Consider the following 18978-nt stretch of genomic DNA (forward strand, 5'->3'; position numbering starts at 1 on the left):
CCTGACACTCGACTAACCAGAACGCTGGTGTCCATTCTCTAAATTGCCGCACTGTCCGCATGATTTCACCGTCTGCAGCACGCTTGCCTGTCACTCCTCCCGTTTTCCCACCCAAATCCAACGTGGGCGCCAGGGAGCGCAAGTCATTTATTTATTTATTTTAAGTTGACGTGTTGTCAAAAAACAAGTGTTGCGTGGTGGCTGGATGTATGCCGAATTAAAGCGTCGACCTGTTCGTGAGCAAACCGCCAACTTCCTGTCTCTCCCTCCTCACACCTTTCTCAACAAGATGTCATCCACTTTTATTTCCCCCTCCAAATATCCTCTCCCCTTTTTATTGTCTCACACCTCTCCACGTCTTTATCGCTGTCTCCCGTCTCCCTCTCCCGTCTGCTCCGTCCTTAATTCATCCTTTCGCTCCTGTTCTCTCCGCTCTCCGTTCAATTTCTATTCAATTTGCTTTATTGGCACCAATGTTGGACGAGCAGCGCCGTGAAATCAGAGGAATAAAAAAAGGAGACCAACTATCTACAAGAGAACAATAAATGGCTCTCCCTCCCTCATACTTTGTCGTATTTTGCTACCTTCCTCTCTCTCTCTCTCTCTCGCTTTCTCTCTCACACACACATACACACACACACACACACACACACACCACACACACACACACACACACACACACACACGCTGCCTCTCTAAGGATTTTTTTCTCCATCACTGCTCAGATTAATCAGCAGCTTCCTGCCAGTGTCTGACAGTTTTCCCCTAGTTGGCCGGCCTCCAAATCAGACAGTGTTAGACTCCATGTCACTGCATTTTTGGGATTTTAAGTCCGGGGCGTGGCTGGATGGAGGCAGGGCGCCTGCCTCCTTTTTAGTTTGTGCAGTACATGTAGTGTAAATCTACTAATGACAGCACTGTCTCTCCACTGTCTGTCCACCTGCCTTTCTGTTTGCTGGTGAGTCAGCATGCCGGTGGAGAGTCACTTTAATTTAGTCCGGAGGGCACTTGTGTCTGCCGCTGAGTAACTGTCTCTCACATCCAGCCTTGTGATACTTTGGAGGGTCTCGCCTCCGTGTTGCTGTACAGACGACCCAACACGGCCTCATGGCAGTTTGTGAAATACTCACAAAAATAAAATAGAATGATTTCATTTCCATTTTGGTGTCGCTTGGCACGACTTCTTATTCAGGACGACGTTAGCTTACGCAACAAAAGACTTCGTTAGGTTGAGGAACGATATCATGGTTGGGCTTCAAATAACTGTGAACAGTTTGGCAACAAATGATCTTTAGGTCAAGGCAACAAAACAAACGTTAGATTAAACGAACGTTGGGTTTAGGCAACAAAACCACACCAGCACTCTGGGACACGTTGAGACTGTACGCTCTCGTACCAATCCAATCCACCGCCCCTCCTTCCCACCACTGTTGTACTTCACGAAACATATCCTGATAATCCATCGGCGTTGTCTTCATGCGGAGTGACACAAATAAAAAGATAATTTGTGTTGCTGTACAGGAAAGCAACAGATTGAATTTTGTGGCTATTTCACTAACTGCCATGCTACTGGGCTGGACACACACACACACACACACACACACACACACACACACATCAACACAAGAACACATACACCATTGACTGCTATTCTTCTGAATACATAAGATATTCTGTCTGGATATTCTGAACAAGGCCTTATTCAGAATGGAGTGTTTTCCACCGTGGGAGATGCCGATATTTTGGTTTTAGGAGCGTTCTTTGGACACGTATATACAGCACATTCAGAATATGAGTCTCAATGGAGGTTTTCATGGCACTTTGTGACACACGGCCTCTTCCTGTTTCCTGTTTACGACCAGCTCTGCCACAAACAACACAAACTTTTACAAAGCTGGAGAGATACATGTCCAAACCAAAAGCCCACATTTCTGTTCTGAAGGAGAAACATACTTTTAAACATTATGAGCGACTTGGATATCAGCAGGTTTTTGGGATGTATGCAAATAAATGCCGAGCTTTTCAAGAAGGTGGTTGAAGGAATGACAGAGGGAGGCTGAGTTCACACGGTTCAGCAAGTCCTCCACCGCTGGAACACTTTTAAAAGAAACATAGCGGCTCCTGCTGTTCCTTTCACATATAACCACCCGCGAAACACAGCGGAGAATGAGGCTGACGCGGGATTCACTGGCCGCGGTAATGAGGATGCAGCGAGGGGTCGTTTCACGTTAATCTGAATATGCACAGCTGCATGTAAAACGTAATGTTCGTGGAATATTCATCTTCATCACCCATGTGAACAGCTTATTAGGAATATTGTCTTTTTCGGAATAATTGCAAAACACTGAATATTTGGTGCATGTAAACGAAGTCGATGTTGAGCCACTAGAGGTACATTAGCCTGATGAACACACACCTTGGGGCACATTACCTGCACATCTCCCTCAATCAAACTCCTCCAATACAAGCGGCCATTTTTGTTTGTTTGTTTTGTTTCAATTAACAATGTTAATCACATGTTTAAAACTAATGCTGGAGAAAATGAGCTTCCCTCAAAACGTAATTAAAGGAAACATCATTTCGTAGGCGACTTAAAAACACCTTTTGCCTCGAGACGTGGTCGACCACTCTTTATATTTCTTTTCAAGCCCTAAATACTTTGGTACATCCTGTAATCAACAACAGAACAAAGAGTTAAAATAATAAAATGAACAAGTCATCACGTTCTACTTTAATCACACATTTGTCTTTTTTCTAATCTGTTCTCTCTTTACCACCACTGCTCACTGTCTCTTACTACTTACTTAGTCTGACTCTAAATTGATATCTCCTGCCCGCCCTCTCTCTCTCCACTTATTTAATTTGGAATCACATTAAGGCTCCGGAGAAGAAAGTTAATTACGCTGCATTTTGAATTATGAATTGCGCTACAGTTTGGTAACTGGTATTGCCTCATATCTCACCGCTGACTGAAGCTGCGATGAGATTTTTCACAGTTACTTTGCAGGTATCAAAGGTGCCATGTTCAGTGTGGAATTTTAAATTAACTTGATATCATCTTCTGTTAAAGCCCACGCGACAGAAGAAGGGCTTCTTTCCAAAATGCAATATTAAGCAAATTAATTATGAAAGAAAAATTAGGCTTTTCTCAATCAATATTACTCACTTAGCAGGATCTTTCATGGCATTTATTATGAGGGTTATGAGACTAAACTGTTTGTTTTTTTCACAATAATAACAAACACGAATAAAAAAGTAAAAGTATAGTACACTTCACATGTTAAAGGACAAGCTAACTTTATTTTACACACAACAATCTTCAATTCAGCAGTGATAATGAACAACAAACTGTATTTATAATTGTAATGATTCCTGCTATAGTTATCGGACCGGGTCGGAGCTGGCTGATGCTAGGCTTTGATTGGCTAGTCTGCGTGTGAGGGGCGGGATTAGCGCTCAGTTGCCCAATGACTTCCTCTATATTCAGGTGGAGGTGTAACTCTCAGAGACAAAGATGTTAAAACCTGAACAAATAAAAAACGAATTGTCCTAAATGCTCTTGTTTAGGAAAAGAGCGTGAAATACTTAGTAAGGTTCAAGAAAAGATCGTGAAACACTTAGTTAGGTTTAGGAAAATATCGTGAAATACTTAGTTAGGTTTAGGAAAATATCGTGAAATACTTAGTTAGGTTTAAGAAAAGATCGTGAAACACTTAGTTAGGTTTAGAAATAGATCGTGAAACACTTAGTTAGGTTTAGGAATAGATCGTGAAACACTTAGTTAGGTTTAGGAATAGATCGTGAAACACTTAGTTAGGTTTAGGAATAGATCGTGAAACACTTAGTTAGGTTTAGGAATAGATCGTGAAACACTTAGTTAGGTTTAGGAAAATATCGTGAAATACTTAGTTAGGTTTAAGAAAAGATCGTGAAACACTTAGTTAGGTTTAGAAATAGATCGTGAAACACTTAGTTAGGTTTAGGAATAGATCGTGAAACACTTAGTTAGGTTTAGGAATAGATCGTGAAACACTTAGTTAGGTTTAGGAAAATATCGTGAAATACTTAGTTAGGTTTAAGAAAAGATCGTGAAACACTTAGTTAGGTTTAGAAATAGATCGTGAAACACTTAGTTAGGTTTAGGAATAGATCGTGAAACACTTAGTTAGGTTTAGGAATAGATCGTGAAATACTTACTTAGGTTTAAGATCGTGAAAGACCGGAACCCTGTCCCCACCCCATTTTGCACATGCATGCTTTGGCGTGCCTCATACTTCCTGCTTCATGATTACGTGGATTATATACGAATTGATTCCGTGGGCCAAATCTACGTATTGCAGAGCATTGCTTTTCGTAGGTTTTTCTACGAACGCCGTATAAGAACAGCCTGGACAAATTAATGTTAATGACGACTAACTGCCCATCACCCCAACAGTCTACGGCCTCACAGTCCACATTCAATTCGTCCATATTATTATTAAGACGTATACGCTTCTAGTAAAATAAGTAGGTATTTGTGTGGAGATCAGACTCAACATTTACACGCCATACTGTTCCTGACGCCCCCCCTCTCACCTTCCCTCCCTCCCTCCCTCCCTCCCTCTCTCTCTCTCCCCCCCAGCCATTTACATTTATATTGAATTAGAATCCGTGGTGGAGAGCTAGTGGAGGCAGCCGAGACTGATTATAATGGGAGATTACGAGCCGACTGCACCACCATTATGTCGTGTAATTACAAAGAGAGAGCGGGAGAGAGAGGAGGATGAGGCCCTTGGACGCCCAGATGTCAGGATCTATTTCATTTAGGGAAATAATGTCTCTCTGCTTCCCCCCTTCCACCTATTCTACCTGTAAATATGATAGAGGGCTGAATTATCCCCTCTTTTACACCCATTGTTATGGGCCACAATTTATTGGAGACAAATATCAAACAAGGCGTTATAAGGAGGACGTGTGGGTCTCCATCGACTTCATTTGACTGCATCGACCTGGTGCCGTATTGCGTGTAGGATTACTGGCCATGCACTCGGGAAGAGAACTAATGGGTTCAACATAATGTAAAGCCTGTTGGAGGAGCTCATCCCTCGTGTTCCCTCTTATAAAGTACTTTAGTTGTTGCTCTGTTGTAGTAGGCGCCAGGGATGTGTTGGTAAATTAAGAGGAAATTACACTGAACACAAATCAAATATGTATCCATAGAAGCATTTATGTCACATTAAAAATATGACTTTTTGAACTTAACTTAACCCCATCAAAGAGATCTCAGCTTTATTTATGTGGCACTTAAAGCGCCGCACACTTGATCCAAAGTGCTCCACGGCGCAGCGAGAACGCGGTGTCCGGGATTTGGACGGACGAGAGGCTTTGGTGAGAGATTTCGGGTCGTTGACATTTAGTTTTGGGACACAATGTGAGGACGGACGAGACCATGTTGTGCTTTGTAGACAAACAGCAGGAACAGGGAGCGCGAGGCGGCGATGACGTGTTCCGTCGCTTTTTGCTTCAGCATTTGGAACTAGTTGAAGACAAGATGTAGAAATCTGAGTGAAACTTGATTTAACCAGCTGGTTTATTTGTCACTTTAACGCTGAATCAAATACGACTCAAAAAGGTTTTTGGTTTTTTTTTGCAAACAGGAATAAAACATAAAACTGCTTTTTGCTCCCAAGATGACATCCAACTGGTTTGCCCTCATTAGATTATGGCCTAATATGCTGTTTCAGCAAGAAAATATATTAAATGAAAGATCCAGCTACATCTGTCAGAATATGCCATTGATTTCGTCTTATCCCTCGTTATTCATTCCATAGCTGTCGCAGCTCATGTTCACAAGTGAAGAAGATCAGTTTGAAGAACCCGTGGAGACCGTGGAGATGCTTTTCACCAGTGAAACATTGCAATTTACATTCTTTTTTAAAGAGGAAACTAATCTCAGGTATAATTGGTTACCACGGTGTGTTTTTTACAGCTTGCCGGTTGGTGCCAGTCCTGCCACCCACGTTCCCTCCCAACTTGTGATCCCGTCATGCTCTGTAAGAGATTCAATGCTCATTAGGGGAAGTGAAGGGGAGGCGGTCGCCCCCTAGCTCACCACGCACTCTACGGTCTGACTGTCACTAAGCAAGAGGCTTTTGACATTCTGTTTTAATTGTGATTTTAAAGTGATACAACTGCAACCAGGTCTGTGTGGTGATTGATGTTGTAGCTCTCGCTGCCCAAAGCGTGTTGTGTACTTTAATAACAGTGGAACCAGAAGATACCTCTTTATTGCTCTTCATCATTTGAATGTTTTGCAACCTGAAAAGGCAAAATGGGATCACATGAACTCATGGATGGATTACCAGGACCCAAAGTGTCCCCGTTTGGCGTTCGCCTACTAAATGTCACTCAAAGAGACACATTCCAACCAGGAAGAGACACAAAATGACCACAAACATGCGACGACTACAAAGAGACACAAAACGGCTGCAAGGAGACTCGAGGAGACTCAAGGAGACTCACAAAGAGACTCACAATCGCTGTGAAAAGGGGCAAAACAACCTCATAGAGGCACAAAATGCATATGACAGAATACATTCGTCATCATCTGAGAAGGAAGAGTGGTGAATGGATTAAGTGCAGCGGCCTTTCTGACTGATAATCCACGACCTTTTCATATATTTCTGGAAGTGCCTCAGTGGAGTTTGAGAAGTGATTCAGCCTCAATCAGACTGTACGATCGCGCCACCTAGTGGTGGGTCTGTGCTGCTGATGTTTATGTGTGGTCAGGTGACAGTTATTGTGACAGATATTCAGTAAATGTCCTGTAATGGGACCATTCAGTTGTCACGAGCCTGGTTGGAGCTGCTTTTTGTAGGAGCACAAATTTAATGCATTTATTTATCTTCAGCATCGATAAAGATAATTTATATGGAACTAATGTGAAGATAATGTAAGCGAGAGTGTTCGCACGTGTGTGTGAACGGAAGCAAATGAAGAAAGCTACATACAGTATATACCGAGGGAAGGTGTTACACAGTGAACCTCTGCAGGAATTCTTCGGTAAGAAATAAAAAAATGAATAAACAACAACAGCAATTTACACACTGGAATAGTAAGTCAATGGGACCTACAATGTAATCAGAGCAGCACCACAGGTCAGAAATAGGAAGGATGGACACATAGATGGCAACTCATTATTCGTTATTGCAGCAGTGAAATCAAGGTCACGGAGCAATCATAATAAATTAAAAACTATTCAACAATCTGCAGAAAAACAAGGAATAAACAATAAAACAATTAAGAAGTTGAATGTGCGCAATTATGAGTCGTTCCGTTATGTTTTGTGTCAACATGAGAATTAACAATACAGGACAGAAAGTATGTAAACTGAGCCAAATAGAGGTACTAGTATAAAAACCACGTGAATTGAAACAAAATATAACCAATACTACTGAAGTAACGTTGTGAAATTAGGACTTTTACTTTGAAGGCTGCTTTGGGACACGACAGGAAGTAAACGTTGTTCACCACCATTCCGTTATACATCCGGTTAGACTTGTGTGTGTGTGTGTGTGTCTGTGTTTTGCTGCTTTTCTTTGCAGCTGACGTTACTTCGCCTCCGACTATGAGTGCTGTTCTTCCTCGGATAGAGCAGCTCTCCGCCAGAGTGGTCCGGGTTCTGGGCTGCAACCCGGGCCCGATGACCCTGCAGGGAACCAACACGTACCTGGTCGGAACCGGGCAAAGGTGACTCTGGCTAATGTTTGAGATTACTGAAACAGAGCTTACTGTTGTTTTATCTCTCTCTACGTCACGCCAAATTCCACTCAAATGTTTGAAATGTTTCCTTTCTTGTCGGCTCAAGAAACAATGTACACTGAATTGCCAGGCTCCACGGGAACGTTATATATATGTGTGTGTGTGTGTGCGCGCGTGCGTGTGGCTGGGTGTGTATACGTGCATATAAAACCATTGCGTAGTTATGATTTACAAAGGAAAACAAAAAAGCAATCAATAAAAACAACAATATAGGCTCAGAGTAAAAATACAGGTTAATAAAAATGCTGTGGAGAAGATAATAAATATTAAGACATGGAATAAAGCCTTCAGACGTCCATAGTGGCAGCAGTCCAGGTTCATGATAAAATGCAAAAAACGGTCATTTAATGATGTGTGTATGACTACAGATAAAAATACTTGAAACCCTGACTATATGCATGCTGTATCAAATGTGTGGTTGTTATTCCAGGCGAGTGCTGATAGACACCGGAGAGCCCGCCATGCCCAAATACATCAACAGTCTGAAACAGGCGCTGAGTCAGTTCAAGGCCAGCATCCAGGAGATCGTCATCACTCACTGGCACAGAGACCACGCGGGCGGAGTGGAGGACATCTGCAGGGACATCACTGGTGAGGACAGTGTGTCTGGGTTAGGGTTTAATTAGCTCTGTTTAAAGTTTAGCACCCTCTTTCTGTCCGTCCCATTCTCGTAAATGTCCTACGACCTTGATGGGAGAGTGCAGTCGCTCTGCTGCTTGCTCTTGCCTCTGCTTGCATTTTCTTGCATTTTCTTGCTTCAATTTGCCAGATATATCACATATATCTTGCCAGATATATCACATATATCACTCTTCAACGTTTGAGTGAAGACAAATCCCGAAAGTCGTCGAGCTATTTGGATTGTTGGCTAATGCTAACTAGCAGCTAAGTTAAAGCTAAGTAGCAGCAAAATGCCTCCCTTCTCCACGGACGACTACAAACTCCTACAGAAGATTGCAGTCCTGGAAACAAAAATCTACCGACTGGAAGTAAACGTGGAAGTAAATGGACTGTGTGGGAATGATACCACTCTCATCGAAGGAGCTATCCAAGCGACGTCGCGAGAAATGGCTGTCACGCATCTCTCGAGATATAAAGGAATGGAATTTGGAGTATGTGCGGATCACTTTATAAGTGGTCAGTGATTTTATTAACAAATTCGTTTGTGAACAGTATTTAATGAAGGAAATATAAATGAATCCGATAAGACTACTTCGGTAAACTTGTATTTCAATGTTTATTACAAACTGTTTCAGGTAAACACTCGACTCTCCAAGATGCTGATAATCCAGACTGGTCTCCGTCCCTAAAACTTGGACATGAGAAGGTTTCCGAAGCTTCATCGGCCCGTGACAGCAGTCGGTACCAGAGACCGTCGAGCGTGTACAACAGGCGAAACACAGAGATGCAGCCTCAGCATTGCTTGATATGAGTTTAACGTCGGATCATGCACATGACAGCCCACCAGCAGCAGAGGATGAGGACGAGGATAAGAATAACCAAGCCAACCAGACAGACCTCGGTGGGGCCACGATTGCAGCAATGCAAGCTGAGATGCAGCGCCGACTCTCGGAAAATCTGAATTTGAAAAAGGAACTTTCCGATGAACGATCCATGTTTGATTCAGAATTTTTCGAAAATAATGATGAAAAAGTGAGATATTATACTGGACTGCCGGACTTCTCAACCCTCCAAATTCTATACCATTTTATAGAACCACACATCCCATATTCTACTTGTGTAAGGACTGGGGGTGTTCACGAGATACGTGTAGATGTTGGCGTAGTTTACCGATGGAAGATAAGTAGGATCGGCACTGAAACCATCTGCACTCATCGTATAGGGATCCAAGTTACCAATAACCTTCAATTTGGCCAGGTAGCGAACCTTTGATGCACTATCCAGTGATTCAAAGTATGGTATTTTCACCGCACTTCCTTGTTTACTCGCCGCCATGTAGGATCTGTATGTACTCCAACATGGCGGACAGACCTCGTAACTGAGGAGATCGTGACGTCGGTGAGACCACTCCATTCTGTGTCCAGTCCTCCTCGGATGGGGAGGATTTGATTCATCCAGAAAATCCGCAGGGCAGCAGCAGCGGCAGTGAATCTGATTATCGTGTTGTGTTTTCGTCATCTTCGTCACAAGAAAGGTATGATTGTCTTGTAAATGTTATATTTATTGGTCGATTTATTGATTTATTGGTGTCGAATTTTCTATCTATCAGATTTCTCAGGCCAAAATCCTGTCGTGTGTGAGAGTACACAAGTGTGTGTGTCCACGTGTGTTTTTGCTCATAACATGTGCTTTCGTTGTGTGTGTGTGTGTGTGTGTGTGTGTGTGAGTGCTTGCATGTATTACAATTTCAGAACCAAACTACTGAATGCACATATTTATTTTTCTTCCATATTCTGGTTTACAGTGATGAGGAATACGAGCCCCCCCCATGCCAGTGTGCCAGGCTCTTCAAGTTCCTCACAGCCAGCACGACGAGGACAAAAGACGGCTCAACGATCGGCTCGAGGACAAAAGAAAGGTCAACGATCGGCTCGAGGACAAAAGAAAGGTCAACGATCGGCTCGAGGACAAAAGAAAGGTCAACGATCGGCTCGAGGACAAAAGAAAGGTCAACGATCGGCTCGAGGACGTCCACGGCCTCAGCCAGCCGCATCACCTCCCCCCATGGCTCAACAGAAGAGACTGCGCGCCTCTCTGGGAGCTTCTGCGCCAGCATCCAAGCATGGAAAACCAAGTTCAGACAGTGAGGAGGACGACGACTACGACAGGTGGCACAACAGAGAGGAGGAGTGCATCCAACCAGACCCTCTCAGGTTCATGCCAGCCAGGACACCAGGACCCACATTTGACACCACCACACCATGGTCTCCCCTTGGCCTCTTCCAGCTTTTTTTTTCCTTATCTGTTGTCCGAAAAATCACGAATGCCAACGCTGCCAAACGGAAACCAGCTGGGATGAAGTTCCAATGGGCTGTGGTCACAGTGAAGGACCTTTACGTATTCCTCTCCATTATCATAGTCACTGGCCTTGTGACGGTCCACAACAGGGCTGACGACTGGAGGAAGAGCTGGCCATACGACTTTCATTTCCCCAGTGACGGCATGACGAGGGACCGCTTTCACGCCATTTTGTGGTCCCGTCACCTCAGCAACCCAGAAGAGGACGAGGAGAACGAGAAAAAGAGGAACACTGCTGACCGCCTGCTCAAGATAAAGCCTCTGTACACGGACATGGTGACCGCCTGCAAAGCACATTTCCAGCCGCACCAGAATGTGTCTATTGATGAGCGCATGGTTGCCAGCAAAGCCCGCATCAGCATGAAGCAACATATGAAGGACAAGCCCATAAAGTGGGGCTACAAACTGTATGTGCTGGCTGACTCATCGATAGGCTACACCTGGAATTTCTTTGTGTACCAGGGAAAAAGTGTGTCCACCACAGGCCACGTGCTGAGCTACTCAGCAGCGATGGACCTTTTGCCATTTCCTCTCCTCGGTAAAGGCTACCATTTGTACACCGACAACTTCTACACGAGCCCTGCTCTCTTCACCGATCTGTCCAAAAAGAACGTCGGCTGTTGTGGAACCATCAGGAGAAATCGTATTGGCTTCCCTAAGACCCAGACCAACGACCTGCCCAAAAAGGCTGTGAGGGGAGACATGCGATGGATCCAGAGTGGCAAACTCCTCTTCGTGAAGTGGATGGACACGAGAGAGGTCACGATGTGTTCCACAGTTCATCAGGCCTATAGTGGACAGACGGCTGGGGTGTGGCAGCACAAATCAATACCAGTTCCGGACAGCGTTGTAGATTACAATCAAAGCACGGGGGGTGTGGATTTGTCCGATTCCCTAATCGGATCGTACACCGTCCGCCGCAAGACCATGAAGTGGTACAAGACTTTTTTTTACCACTTTGTTGACATCGCTGCTGTGAACAGCTACCTCTTACACAAGGAGCTGTTCAAGTTGAGGCAGGACTCCACCCAGACACAGCCCCTCACCCACAAGGCCTTCAGGGAGCAGTTGGCCAAGCCCCCCCACCCCCCACCCCCGACCACCTGCCCAGGTTTTTCGAAACAGGGCAGAGGAAACATTGCAAGAGGTGCATTGAACATGGAACACCGAGGGTGAAGACATCTGCTTATTGCATGAGTTGTGATGTTCCCCTCTGCCTCAACGCCGAAAACAACTGCTTCTACCTGTGGCACATTAGGCAATAACCCCCCCCCCCCCCCATTTTGGTGGTCAAAGGCCCCTGTGTCCTTTTTACAAAAACACATTTTGGGCCATAACTCGAGAAAAGATATGTTAATTATGACAATTTCTCACACATGTCTAAGCAGGATAAAATACAACACGGCTGTAATTGTAGTTTGAATAATAAATCGTCTAAAAACCAAACTCGCTCTGTCTGATTGTCAAAATAGTACCCGAGAAGTTGCATCAAAACGTCTGAATCATAGAGATAATGATAATAAAAAGGTAACGTGTTTAACCATTGTTTGTTTTGCAGTTCATCATTTCTCCGTTTTTCCCTCCTGCAGGTTCTGAGGTCCGAGTCAGCAAACTGCCTCGCGCCGGCGATGTCAGAGAGTCGGCCGGAAACAAAAGCTTCACTTATCTAAAAGACGGAGATGTGGTCCAGACGGAGGGGGCCACACTCAGGTCAGTCCATGCGCAAGTTGAATATAATGACAGTAAATACATAATCATAATAATGCATAATGTAAAAATCAATAACTTGACCGTGACGACATCCAGCGAGCCGCGTTTTTACACGTCTTGTTGCCAGAGTGCTGTTCACCCCGGGCCACACCGATGACCACATGGTCCTGCTGCTGGAGGAGGAGCAGGCGCTCTTCTCTGGAGACTGCATCCTGGGCGAAGGCACGGCCGTGTTCGAGGATCTCTACGAATACATGAAGTCTCTAAAGATCCTGCTGGACTCTCGGGCTGACGTCATCTACCCCGGTGAGCCAGCGCGCCGCTCTACGTCTGGGACACTGGATGATGTGCTTGAACACCTTTTCATTTACCCAGGGAAGCTCCTCTGAGGGCGAGGTAACACAGTTACACACATTCACACCCGAGGACTCTTCAGTACAACCACAGTCTGATCTGCTGGGACATTATTTGTCATATTAATGTTTTTACCGGTCCAGGGATCGAACCAGAGATCTTCCAGTCACAAGCTTGCTTCTCCTATTTCATGGTTCCTCCCTTTAGTATGAATTCTCACTTTGTTTTTTACATACATTCACCAGGATGTAATATGTTTAACATTTAGGACTGCAATAATGATTATTTTCATTATTATTAATGTGCTTTTTATTTATTTATTTATTAACTGCTCAATAAAATGTAAGAAAATAGAGAAACATTTCTTGGAGTCCAAAGTGACGTTTTTGCATTGCTTCATTTTCCTGACCAACAGTCTAAAACCCCAAAATATAAAATCAATAATGACGTCAAAACAATCAAACAAACCAATCCTCACACCTGAGGAGGTGCAACCAGCAAATATTTACAATTCTTCCCTGATAAATGTCCTTCACGATCAATTAACAAAGTTATTGTTCATCAATTGTCTATTGATCAACTTTGACCGATCAACAACAGTTTTGCTTCTTTTGTTCCTGTTCCTATCTAAGACCCGCCTCCTGTCAATCAATCAAGTCGAGCCAACCGGGAAGAACCAAAGCAAGAAACTGCTCTTGTCCCGTTGTTTTACCTGAAGATGAGATGGATTATACATAACTGCCACATCACAACTGTGGCTCGACACTTTTCTGATATCCGAGTGTCCATCAGTCAGTCTGACGCTTCGTTGTGAAGTCATTCGGACGTTTGAAACTAAAAGCCCTGCTGCTGTTCTTAGGTCACGGACCTGTGGTTCAGGATGCAGCCTCCAAGATCCGCCACTACATCAGCCACCGGGCGCAGAGGGAGCAGCAGATCCTGGCAGCCATCCGGGCCGGAGCGGGGGAGCCCTTCTCCTCGATGGACCTCGTCAAGACCGTCTATAAGGTCGGGACCAACCCGCCGGCTGCTCTCATGGCCGAATTTAAACTGTTGTAAAATATAGTGTCTGCAGCTCGATCGGCGGCTTCCACACCGGGTGGAGATGCTTTCAAGTCACAGCGGGAGCGCCGTTAGCAAGTTCCTTTAAAATACAGAGGAAACGTACTAAATTATGATATTAAAACTAGGATTAGCTCGTGGAAGTGACCCGGAGACAGGCTGCCTGCAAGCATTCACAGGAGCTGCCCGTCTGCACATGGAGGTGGTCTGAGTCAGGACAAGGGACCTGTTGAGGGACCAGGATCTAGATTAAGATCCGGGGCCATTCATCCACCAAAAAGGCCCCGGTCCGAGGGTAGTGTATACTTCATGAAAGCACAGGAACTTTTGGGGTTAGGGTCTGCAGGGATGACCGTCCCTGATTGGTCAAACACACACAGCGGCGCTTCATTCACAACACAAGGAAGCACTCCAGTGTCGGTTTAGGGTCATTTTAGGATGAGGGGAGTTAACATTAACAGTAAAGTTTCTTTAAAGTAAAGTTCGTAGTAAAGACGTCCCAGGACTAATATTCCCAGTGAAATTCATGTTAAAAACGTGACTAACGTGCTTCCTTCTTTCTGTTTGCGTCTCTCACTGCTTCTCCCTCAGGACACTCCTGAATACCTGCACCAAGCAGCCAATGTGAACCTGGTCCATCACCTGAAGAAACTAGAGAAGGACGGCCACGTCAGCCTGGGTAAGAGGGCTGGGAGAGTTTCAGAGCATCGCTTTTGTCCAGCCGCAAATTCCACCAAAAGAGACCGATCTGGCAATACGGGAAGTTCCCGTATTGGGCCCGCTGGAGGGAAGGACCATTGCTCATTTACGTTGTGGGTCCATGACGATTGATCACGTAAATCTGTTTCTTTTTTTCCCGCCTCAGTGAACGAATCTTCACCGAACACCAAATGGAGGAGCAGCCTGTGAAGAAGTGCTCTCTCATGGACCAATCGGCAAGGATGATGGAAGTCCATGCGGTCCTCAGTCCATAACTGTCTTCATCTGTGTTAAATAATCACCTCTAACTGTGACGTTTATGGTTTTCATTCCTTATTTCTGCCGACTGGCGTGTGTCAATGATAAATCAGGTGCTCGCACTTGCTGCCTTGGATGTTTCCTTTAGACTCTCGGGCTCCGCTTTAGTAGACCTCTAACAAGTCATGCCTTTGCTTTAATTAGCAGCAGATACAAACGTAACCAGCTAGAACAGCTTTGTGATTGGTTAAAAGGACATTTTACAGTGGAGTTTGCTTCACAAGCCTTGTCTTTCTCCTCTTCTTCTTTAGGTTCAGTAGAAACAGTTTACTTGTGTACAGATCAGATTTTAGGAGGTGGTTGTTTGCGTGTCAAACTTAATTAAAAGGCTTCAGGGAAGAACGCACGTTGGTGGAAATCCTCTCAGAGACTGTGATGCTTTTTACACCATGAGCTAAATGTTTCTATCAAGACCGTTGTTCACTTTATTAAAAACTTTAATTTGTCTCTTTGTCTTTTTTTAGTCTTGAATGTCAAACACACACTAAATGCTGCACGAGTTATTAAGTCGGACACTAGGTGGCGGTCTCTGCGAGTTCATTTTATAAAGGTAAATTGTGATCATTTAACACTGATCACAACACGTTTTTTGGAGCTGAGAGGCAACGTCAACCGCTAACAATACAGAACTACAGCGCATGAATGATGCAGCGAGTGTTCTTTTAATTCTTAAAATATGGTTAGGGACTACTATGTGTTGTAGGAAAAATCTGGTATTTTACAGTATCTTTATTGATAAATGTGTAATAAACTAGTTAAACAAAATTGTCTAGACTTTCATGAATGTATTAGGGATATATTGAGAGAAAAATAGCATTCGAGATACCCTCATCTTTATAAATAAAGTAGGTATAGAGACAATATTTGGCTACATCTCAAATCATTTTGGGGATATTGCAATGAACAGCAATAGATAAAAAAAAGTTCCTTAAAATGTCTATGTAGTCACTGCTGCGATATTTCTGTAAATTACAGTGGAATATAAAGCACAATGAAAAACTAAGGTATAATTAACAATGGAGAACATACATTCTATAAATCACTATGGGGTTATGTTTATATTGTTTGTGTTTTTAGTGAAGCTGTAAGACTTAAAATACCACATATAACACTTTAAAACTTTCATCACAAGTCGTCTTCAGTTGATTTCTTTATTTCAATGTTATTTCCTCCAGATTGACATTATTTTAGGTCAAAGTCAGTCATTGTGTGTGCGCGTGTGTGTGTGTGTGTGTGTGTGTGTGTGTGTGTGTGTGTGTGTGTGTGTGTGTGTGTGTGTGTGTGTGTGTGTGTGTGAGTGGAGAGAGACACTGGTAGAGAGACACTCGGCTCTGCAGTGTGCTAATGAAATGAGTGGAGGTGGTGGTGATGGGAGGAGGGAGGCGAGAGGAGAGAGGAGGGGGGTCTCCTGGTAAAGATAAACAGCCGAGGAGCCTCTGAGCCAGAGGAACATGGCGGCTCCGGCCCTGGACGCCGCTGCTCCGTCCCGCTGACCGACGCCTCTCACCGGCGACCACATCCACGCACCCATGCCTGCTTTTCTCAACTTCCCAGGTAAGTTTACCTGTCTTTCGCTTAACTCCCCCCCCCCCTCAATCACAACACCACCTCCCCTAAAGAAATAACGCTTCCTGAAGGGGGGCTTGTGTAAAGTGTCCGACGTTATCATACTTTGTGGTGCACATTTCCTCGCGACATTAACCGTTATCGCTGTGGACATATATCACGGGGTTAAGTAGCTAACGTTAGTTGAGTCCGGGTCAATAAAAGACCGGCATGTAACGTGTATGTTATTAATTTAGTGTTTTAGCGTCTTAAATTAACTGTTAGCGAGTGTATACACTGAGACTCGTCGGTTGAATTGAGTGACTGATAGCTATCAGTTCCGAGCCGCGTTTTAAAGGCGACATTTATTTTATTGTATCGGTATTTATGTGACTGTGTTAAACATGTGGTAGTTTCACGGTGAAATATTTGACTTATTCCCGGTTGATATTTCTCGAACTTCCTTCACCAACTCAAGCGTCAAGTGGAATAAGTAAAGCGCCGTTCTTTATTATTTCAAAATAAAACACCAATCGATATTGACTGTTTTCTTTTTTAATTTGCCGACACAATTATATTACATTGCGTATTGATAGATAGTTTAAGATGTGTGGTTTCCACTATATTACCATGTAGCGTGTTATTGTGCTGATGCTGTCAAAAGAGTCACTTTAGCTAAATCAAATGTATCGTAATATCGCAGTATGTTTATTGAGGTAGCCTAATGAACAGCAATATGTAGTAGTTGTTGCAAGCATCCGGTATGTGTAATACCAACATTCATTGTAGCAATATCTGACTCAAGTGGGGTTATTTTGGGTATTCTTGAAGCTGTTTTTTGCTTTTATTTTGAAGAGTGCATTGACCAGCTTACGGTTTTGTTTCTAGTCATCCCTGTCAACTTGACACATTTTGTTGATCAGCCTTGGGCTATATATATATATATATATATATATATATATATATATATATATATATATATATATATATATATATATATATATATATATATATATACACACACATATATCATTTTTTTTTTTTTAACGGAAGAAATTGTAAAAATCCAATTAAAAAAACTGATAGAAAATAAAAAATATATATTGTCGAAAAAAATATATTTGAAATAAATGTATTATTTCCCACTCAAAGCAATCCCATTGGGAATACAAACAGGTGGACAACAGTATGCTGGAAAAAATATATATTTATATATATATATATATACATTGCAGATACGTGACAATAATAACAATTGACTGTCTGTGCGGCCTGGGGCAATTCATTTTATTTTTAAACGGAGTGTAAATGAAATATCTTTACACGTGCTTGTATGATGATTCTGCTGGGACCTGAACGCAGCATGGCGTGGTCTGAGCTGCAGGGCTGTGACTTAATGTGCTGCTCAAAGTTTACACTGAATAGAAACCGTGCAGCTTTAAACCTCTTCCTCTAACAGTCGGTACAGTGCACGTTCACCCATGCAGGGTCAGGAATGTGTCCGTATTTGCTGTTGTGCCGGTTTGCCTGTGGTTGCTGCTGTGCTGGTATGCTACTGTAGAGAACCTGTAAGTTTGCCTCCATGACAGGTGCCATGAGTCCTTTGGATTTCTTATCTTTGAGGGTTGGACTCATGATTTTTTTTTGGCTTATTTACTCTTTCCTGCACCCCGGAGTGAACTTTGAAAAGAATTGCAACATGCACACCACGGTTGCCAGGTTCTGTGTTTATCCCCCTTGTATCTGGAAGATCATTTCTGTCGTCTGTTTTGCTCTGTTGTTTTCCCAAAGGATTATGGGTGTTTTCATGCTGCTAATGCATCTGCATCGTTCAGTAACGTGATACTATGCATGCTTTGTTTTTGTTTTCCTGTTCTACCTGGATTTGCTTCTGTTGTGGTTTTCTCTCTGCCTTAATGCACCAGGCTTGTGATCTTCCCCGGTTTGACATTGGTGTGTTTTGATGCCGTTTCAATGCCAAAAACTACCTTTTTAGTGCTGCAGCAAGAGTGCAGGAATGTACTTAAGACCAAGATCTTAACATGAGCTTGGCAGTTTGCCCAGTGAGGGATCCTTAGTGGCTTGAATTCACTCAACCACGTGAGGGCTCAAATAATGCCCTGACCAATGACAGGAGGAGGAGGAGGAGGAGGAGGAAGGGCAGAGGCTTGACTGTGCAGTTCTCCACTATCAAGGCTTATCCTCAGCAAGCAAGTACATGCCAGAGAAACACATGTGCTCATTTCTACACCACGCATCGTCAAACCCCCGCTCTGACGTGTTTTCTTCTCCCTCCGTCTATTTGATCGATTGTTGTTGTTTTGGGCTCTTGATCCCCACTCTGGTACCTCACATTTACTGGTGTATGTGTGGGTCTGTGCTCAACCCCACTGTGTTTGTTTGTGTCTGGCTCTTCTCACTGCCACCAACTTATCAGGCACACACACACACACACACACACACACACACACACACACACACACACACACACACACACTACCACCTGGCTCT

At 43.6% G+C, this 18978-nt stretch overlaps 1 protein-coding gene across 1 annotated transcript; it reads left to right on the plus strand.

Moving 5' to 3' along the window:
* Nucleotides 1–7548: 7548 nt before the first annotated feature.
* On the plus strand, nt 7549–15367 carry lactb2 (lactamase, beta 2). Its single transcript, XM_079284539.1, has 7 exons — nt 7549–7728; nt 8231–8391; nt 12369–12489; nt 12617–12795; nt 13703–13851; nt 14497–14584; nt 14771–15367. Exons 1-7 carry the CDS (start codon nt 7607–7609, stop codon nt 14812–14814), a joined length of 864 nt encoding a protein of 287 aa, XP_079140665.1. The 5' UTR covers nt 7549–7606; the 3' UTR covers nt 14815–15367.
* The last annotated feature ends 3611 nt before the right edge of the window (nt 15368–18978 follow it).

This window comes from Melanostigma gelatinosum (genome assembly GCF_949748355.1).
Source record: "Melanostigma gelatinosum genome assembly, chromosome: 15".
In the NCBI taxonomy this organism is placed as follows: domain Eukaryota; kingdom Metazoa; phylum Chordata; class Actinopteri; order Perciformes; family Zoarcidae; genus Melanostigma; species Melanostigma gelatinosum.

Excerpts from the sequence above, each read along its gene's own strand:
- lactb2 (XM_079284539.1), top strand. The coding sequence starts at position 7,607 with ATGAGTGCTGTTCTTCCTCGGATAGAGCAGCTCTCCGCCAGAGTGGTC. Across the intron at positions 8,392-12,368 it reads CATCTGCAGGGACATCACTG|GTTCTGAGGTCCGAGTCAGC; the intron begins GTGAGGACAGTG and ends TCCCTCCTGCAG. Across the intron at positions 14,585-14,770 it reads GGACGGCCACGTCAGCCTGG|TGAACGAATCTTCACCGAAC; the intron begins GTAAGAGGGCTG and ends TTCCCGCCTCAG.